Source organism: Aegilops tauschii, chromosome 1 (genome assembly GCF_002575655.3).
Source record: "Aegilops tauschii subsp. strangulata cultivar AL8/78 chromosome 1, Aet v6.0, whole genome shotgun sequence".
Classification (NCBI taxonomy): Eukaryota; Viridiplantae; Streptophyta; class Magnoliopsida; order Poales; family Poaceae; genus Aegilops; species Aegilops tauschii.
The window spans coordinates 155,117,123-155,125,012 of record NC_053035.3 but is presented as its reverse complement, the minus strand read 5'-3'; the positions used below and the strand labels follow the sequence as shown (position 1 = coordinate 155,125,012).

Below are 7,890 nucleotides of genomic sequence, written 5' to 3'. Positions count from 1 at the left end.
TAAGTGCAAGCATTTCTCAATGCGGTTGATGTAATCAAACTTCTTCGCGCTTCAACCGATCAAGTACCGAACGCACGACACCTCCGTGCTCTGCACACGTTCTGCTCGGTGACATCCCTCGCCTTCTTGATCCAGCAAGACATCGAGGGAGTAGATGAGTTCTGTCAGAACGACAACATGGTGATGGTGATGGTGAAGTGAACCTCGCAGGGCTTCGCCTAAGCACTACGAAAATATGAGCGGGGTGTAAATGGTGGAGGGGACGCCGCACACGGCTAAACAATTGTCTGGGGTGTACTAGGCGCCCCCCACATATATCTAGGTGGGACGCGAGGAGGCGCCCCAAGTAGGACTGAATCCTACTTGGGGTCCTCCCAAGCCGCGCCCCCCTGCCATATTTGTCGGAGGGGAAAGGAAAGAGGGGGAGAGGGAAGGAAGGGGGAATCCTATTCCACTCTTTCCTTTCCCTTCCCCTCTTTCCTTCTCCTCTTAGGCCGGCCCATATGGGGGGCGCGCCAGCTCCTTGTGGTTGGTGTGTTTCCCCTCTTGGCCCATAAGGCCCATATCTTTTGTCGGGGGTGCCCGGAACCCCTTCTGATGACCCGATAAGTACCCGGTACCCCCGAAACACTTCCGGTGTCCGAATACCATCGTCCTATATATCAATATTTACCTCTTGACCATTTCGAGACTCATTTTCATGTCTATGATCTCATCCGAGACTCTAAACAACATTCAGTCACCAATACACATAACTCATATAATACTATATCATCATCGAACGTTAAGCGTGCGGACCCTCGGGTTCGAGAACTATGTAGACATGACCGAGACACCTCTCCGGTCAATAACCAATAGCGGAACCTGGATGCACATATTGGCTCCTATATATTCTACGAAGATCTTTATCGGTCGAACCGTTATGATGACATACATAATTCCCTTTGTCCATCGGTATGTTACTTGCCCAAGATTCGATCGTCGGTATCTTCATACCTCTCGTTACCGGCAAGTCTCTTTACTCGTTCTGTAATACATAACCTAGTGACTAGCTCCTTAGGCGTTTCTTGCAAGCTTATGATGTGTATTACCGAGAGGGCCCAGAGATACTGTCGGTGTACAAAAGTAGGGGCTCTCCTTTTGACCCTTTACTTGTGCACGGGCAGTCAGAGCCGCGCCCGTGGCCACACTTAACAACGCAGAGGAGGGAAGCCGGAGGGAAACCGAAGCACAAGGCCAACAAAAACAACGCCAAGACCAAGAACACAAAGAGTAGAGGGACGAAGCAGGTTCCCCCGGCAAGACCCTTGCCGGGGCAGCCTCAGCAGCCCCGGCAAGAGCCTTGCCGGGGCAGCTCGCCCAACACCAGCGGGGCGTGCCACCCTTGATTCCACGCCTTCCAACATAACCAACCACGATGGGACGAAGGCTCGGGAGGCACCTCCATGGTGGCATGTAGATATTTGTCAAGATCATGAATACGCAAGATCAGATGAGGACCAGAAGACGATGACCCTCGGTGAGATCCTTGCCAAAGAAATCCAAAAGACCCTCGGCAAGATCCTTGCCGGGGACGACCACGACGCCACGTCAAGACCCTTGCTGGGGCCCCGACAAGACCCTTGCCGAGAACACCAGCGGGGCCGTAGCCAGGCCCATGTCTGCCAAGATGCCACCGCCGTTCCCATGCAGCTGCTAGCTCGCCCAGCTGGGCAGGCACCTGCGTGGCGACGGGCGGCCTCTACACCGACCCAGCAAGCACCTGCGTGGTGGCATGCAGATCTTCGTGAAGGCTCCACCACCGCGCCAGCCCAGCAGCTAGCCAACGTGGCACCGCGATGCCCCATCAGCTCGGACGCGTGTCGAAGCCAGGCGAGGCGGCGACAGCTGGGACGTGCTTCCTTGCCGTCCCCGATAAAATGAGAGGGGCACGTCGGCAGCGCATTAAATGTGTTTGTCCGATGGTGCCAGAGGATAGAGTCATCTACTATAGACCTTTCCACCTCCTGTGTGCCACTGTGGAACCCCTTTTCCCCATAAAAGGAGGCTCGAGGTGACCAAGAGAAGGATTTGGCTCTTTGGAACGACGCAGCCACCGCAGCTAGTTCGAGAGCTCAAGAACACTCTGAAATACACACAAAAGCAGGACTAGGGTATTACGCATCCTCGCGGCCTGAACCTGGGTAAACGATCTTTGTGCTAGCTCCTAAACCTGCTCTTCTCACAACCCCGCGCCCGCCAACCGTAGAAGGGATTCCAGTGATCCCATAGGTGTCGTTTCCCCGACAGATACCTCTCCGATACTCGGAGTGACAAATCCTAATCTCAATCTATGCCAACTCAAAAAACACCTTTGGAGATACCTGTAGAGCATCTTTATAATCACCCAGTTACGTTGTGACATTTGATAGCACATAAGGCATTCCTTAGGTATCCGAGAGTTGCATAATCTCATAGTCGAAGGAATATATATTTGACATGAAGAAAGCAATAGCAATGAAACTAAACGATCATTATGCTAAGCTGACGGATGGGTCTTGTCCATCACATCATTCTCCTAATGATGTGATCCTGTTATAAAATGGCAACTCATGGCAATGGTTAGGCAACCTTAACCATCTTTGATCAACGAGCTAGTCTAGTAGTGGCTCACTAGGGACACGGTGTTTGTTTATGTATTCACACATGTATTAAGGTTTCGGATCAATACAATTCTAGCATGAATAATAAACCTTTATCATGAATAAGGATATATAAAATAATAACTTTATTATTGCCTCTAGGGAATATTTCCTTCAGCTCGGGCAATAGAGGTCCAGTGTCTGAAAGATGTAATTCTTGAGTGAGCGTACTATCATGTGTGAAATGATAGTTGAACCATTTGCTTTATAATGCTATTGTTTTGTATGGTTTATCATACTTTTATATGCTTTTGTTTATTTTGACTCCTGTGCGGCCATTTTGTTCTAAAAGTTACCAATCGTTCGCTTTAGCCCCCATGAAGGTGCTACAAGGAGTGTTTCAACCTCCGCACTATGACCCTTAGCCGACGTCTCGGTGCCCGAAGGCGGTAGTGCATGAGGGAAACAAGGCAATCGAACTATGTGGTTTTATTACTTTCACTTAGCCATAGGAGCTTGACTGCGGGGGCTAGTAACTAGCCCCCAGTGTTTTGTGATGTTCGGGTGAGCCGAAGTATATGCCTTCATCACGTGGTTTGTGCAAAGACAAAACCCTTCGTATAACATAGAGTAATCTCCATCGTTTTTTGTATGACACTTTTCATCGGATCGCCGACCAGTTCACGCTTATTACGAAAGTCAGTTTTCGGCTTTCTCCACTTAGGTACTTGACCAGGCTAGCTAGAAGTACGATCGCAGTGGTTCTCCCTTTACCCTCTTAGCCGAACATGCAGAACTCAAGAGGGCAAATGTAGGAGCCGGGCAACCCAACTATTGACCCAAGACATTATTCGGAACCGATTCATATAATGCAATATCTGAGATGCCGAACACTTAGGAAAAAAGATAGCGTCGGACTGATGCTTAGGGCGAGTTTTATAATCGAGCCCCCGGTTTATTAGCCGACCACATCTAAATAAAATGTGTACCGAACTAGTTTGTTTTGGCGTCTAAGAGCGGAAAAAATCATGCAATGTAAATGACTGCAAGGGGACCGTAAAGGGTGGTCTTTTATTTCCGGTAAACTCGTGACGTCTAACCATACAATCTGAGTTGCTTAAGCAACTGTTATAGATACTTTGTTATAAAATAAATTTTATAAGGGAAAGGTTTACACAGGGCCTTAATGTGTAGTTTGACGTCCCTACTCTTCGCTGCCGCGTGTCTGCGCCTTTGCTCCTGGGGGCTCCTTGGAGAGAATAATAATTAGCCGACGGGCCCTTGAGAGAGGGTCGTGAGAAGTCGCTGCACTGCACTAGCTTGATGCCGGATAGGCCCTAAATGGTACTTGTTACTGTCCAAAGACCTGTTTGACCATAGCTCGGTTGAACCGAGCACTTGGTTCTTCGGTGCTTAGTCCCGAGAGACGCCCATAGTATTTTAAGCACGAAGATATGCATTCGAGGCACGTACTGTGCTACTGAGGTGGGCATGCTGTGGGGAGTGTATCCCAATTTACGTCGAGCGTAGGGAGGCTCCTCAACTGGAGACAGGGCTCGGGCCTATTTACTTTCCTCCCGTGCCTTGACGGCGGGCTGGTACTTTGGCCCTTCCATGCCAGTTTGGACTTCGGCTACCAGAGCCGCTCTATGCTCCTCTGTCCGAAGGGAGCACTCCATGTTGCCATTGACTGTGATGACGCCCTTGGGTCCGAGCATCTTTAGCTTCAGGTATGTGTAATGGTGGACGACGTTGAAACGAGCAAACGTTGTACGGCCCGGGAGTGCATGATAGCCGCTGCAAAAGGGGACAATGTCGGAGATCAAGTCCTCGTTGCGGAAGTTGTCCGGCGAGCCGAACACTACTTCCAGCGTTGGAGTGCCCAAGCAGTGGGCTTCAATGCCTGGGATCACTCCTTTAACGGTAGTGTTGCTGGGTTTGATCCTTGATGGATCGATACACATCTTCCTCACCGTATCCGAATAGATCCGATTGAGGCTGCGGCCTCCGTCCATGAGGACTCTGGTAAGGTGGTTGAGGGAGTCCTCGATAAGGGGGTCCTTGGGTGTCCGGCCTACTCGATATGGGCCGGACTGACGGGCTATGAGGATAGAGCCGAAGATTACCCCTCATGTACGGGTAGGACTCTTGTATGCGTGGACGGCAAGTTTTGGTGTCCGGATGTATTATTCCCTTCCTCTGCAAACCGACTTTGTACAACCCAAGGCTCCTCCGGTGTGTATATAAACCGGAGGATTTAGTCTGTAGAGGCTATCAGAATTCTCATAGGCTAGACAACTAGGGTTTAGCCATTAGGATCTCGAGGTAGATCAACTCTTATAACCCCTATAGTCATTGAATACAATCAAGCAGGACATAGGGTTTTACCTCCTTTAAGAGGGCCCGAACTTGGGTAAACATTGTGTCCCCATCGTCCCTTGTTACTACTGATCCTCAGACGCACAGTTCGGGACCCCCTACCCGAGATCTGCCGGTTTTGACACCGACATTGGTGCTTTCATTGAGAGTTCCATTGTGTTGTCGATAGAAGGATCGATGGCTCACCTTGTCATCAACAACAATATCAATTCTGGAAGGAGCCTAACTTCAGGACAGGTGCTCCAGCTCGGCGGTTTCACCATGGGCACCCACACGGCCATCAAGCCGATGGCGCCCCCCGCGATCGCCAAGCATCACCTCCGCATCAGTCTCGAACACTCTGAAAAGATGGATCCAGCAGACATCTCGTCCTTGAACGAGCTGCTGGACCGCATCGCCGCCCTGGGGCTTTCAACAGATTATGATCGGGTCGGGCTTAAACCCAACTAGAGGGAAATCAATCTCCCACCGATCACCCACCTGGTGGCGGTCGTAGAGGAGCGAGACAAGAACACTTCTTCCCCTAAGTTAAAAACCAGCTATGTTCGCATCTCCGAATCCATCGAACCAGATACTCTTTCTCCGGAGGAGACCCTGCGTCCCCCAAACTCAGGGTCGGACTTACGGTCCGGGGAGCACTTGGATATTCCCGGACCCGAACCGGTGACCTCGGAGCTTGAAAAACCTCCGAACACAATTTTGGGCCGGGATCCAAGTTTTAGCCCACCCGCCCACCACAATCAATACTCTCCAAGAAATTCAGGCTCTCCAGACATATACGACCTGATGTATGTACGGCGGCAACCTCAGGAAACGGTCCATTACTTTTGGGCCAGGTTTCTACTTGTCAAAAACAAGATCAAAGATTGTTGCGACGATGATGCGGTCTCGGTTTTTCATCACAATTGCACCGATGAGGGAATTTGGAATGCCCTCGACCACCGCCGCATATAGAGTTTCACGGAACTATCGCACGTAGTACGAAAGTACTGCGCGATGGAAAGCACATGGAAGGCCCAAAAGACCCAATTGGAACCTTCTACCTTTAAGCAGAGCGGTGCCCGGGCAAAACAGGTTCACCCTTACGAGGCATCCAATCATAAACCCGTTGGCAAGAAAAACAAACCCTTTGCGGGATGCAGGTTAGTTCTTGACGAACTTCTCAACAAACCCTATGAGATACATGCAACACCGAGCACCGAACCAACTCATAGCCTTCGGGCATGTTGGGTACTCCGGCAAGTGGCTAAAAGCGGTGAGGTTGTCCTCACCACCGCTACTCGAGAGAAGCATTCTCTGGAGGATGACGATCTTAATGTCTTTACGGTCTTCGAGACCTTCTCTTCAAATAATTGGCGCAAAAGGGCACTCCACGACCTCATCGAAATTAACCAACTAATCGCAATGAGCCCATGGAACGACACGGTAATAACTTTCACCACTGACGACAGACCAAGGGCCCGATCAGTCCGAGCACCCGCTGCCTTGGTCTTAAACCCAATTGTGGACGGCTTCCGACTTACCAAAGTGCTCATGGACGGCGGCAGTGGACTTAACCTCATCTACGAGGACACGCTCGACAAAATGCATATTGACAGAGCACGCATTGAGCAAAGCAGTACCACCTTTTGAGGCATCATCCCCAGTTGAGAAGCACGATGTTCGGGGAAAATCAAACTGGATGTAGTATTCGACACGCCTGAGAATTACAGGTCCGAAGAGTTGCTCTTCCACGTGGCTCCCTTCAATAGCGGATATCACGCCCTTCCAGGGCGGGACGCCTTCTCACGCTTCCAAGCCATACCCCATTACGGGTACATGAAGCTTAAAATGCTGGGGCCCAATAGAATAATCACAGTTACAAGTGATCCAGATAAAGCACTCCGCGTCGAAAACAAAACCGCATCCTTAGCCCTTGAGGCGCTATCCGAAGCCCTTGCGGCCGAAGAACTAACCACCCTGCGATCCACGGTGGACAAGGATGATGTGATTCTCAATAAGAGACCTAAATCCACCTCTTTCAAACGAGCTGATGAAATAGTTAAATTTCAAGTGCACCCGACGGATCCTAACAAAACAGCATCCATTGGAGCATAGCTGGATCCGACGGTAGATGCCGCCCTACGAGCATTCCTGCGTGAAAATTGGGATATCTTTGCCTGGCACCCGTCGGACATGCCCGGGATCCCACACAGACTGGTCGAACACAACCTCAACATAATCTAGGGGTTCAAACCAGTCAAACAAACTCTGCGGCGATTTTCCGAACCCAAGCGACAAGCTATGGGGGAGGAGCTAGGCAAACTACTTGAAGCTGGGTTCATCAAAGAAATCAAACACCCAGATTGGCTAGCCAACTTGGTCATGGTGCCGAAGAAGGATAAGTCTTCGCGCATGTGTGCCGATTTCAAAGACCTCAATAAGGCTTGCCCCAAAGACCCTTTCCCATTGCCCCGCATTGACCAGATTATTGACACGACTCATTGTGTTTCCTCGACGCTTACTCCGGATACCATCAGATTAAAATGAAGGAGTCCGACCAGGCCGCAACGGCGTTTATTACCCCGTACGGGCCTTTCTGTTTCTACACTATGCCTTTTGGGCTTAAAAACGCTAGTGCCACTTACCAACGCATGATTCAAACATGTCTGGAAAAGAAAACCGACAAGACAGTGGAAGCATATGTGGACGACGTGGTCATCAGGACTAAACACATCGAATCATTGGTGGACGATCTCCGCCACACATTTGACAACCTCCGAACATATGACATATGACTTAATCCGAAAAAATGCGTATTTGGCATTCCAGCCGGAAAATTACTAGGGTTCATTGTCTCCAACAGAGGAATTGAAGCAAACCCAGCCAAAGTCCGAGCATTGTCACAACT

The 7,890-nt window shown here is 50.1% G+C and overlaps 1 protein-coding gene across 1 annotated transcript; it reads right to left on the bottom strand.

Annotated features, from left to right (window-relative positions):
- Positions 1-4,183: 4,183 nt before the first annotated feature.
- LOC141027867 (uncharacterized) lies at positions 4,184-4,636 on the bottom strand. Its single transcript, XM_073505414.1, has one exon. The coding sequence runs from the start codon at positions 4,634-4,636 to the stop codon at positions 4,184-4,186; it is 453 nt and encodes a 150-aa protein (XP_073361515.1).
- Between the last annotated feature and the right edge of the window lie 3,254 nt (positions 4,637-7,890).

Coding starts and splice junctions, on each gene's coding strand:
- LOC141027867 (XM_073505414.1), bottom strand. CDS start 4,636: ATGGACGGAGGCCGCAGCCTCAATCGGATCTATTCGGATACGGTGAGG.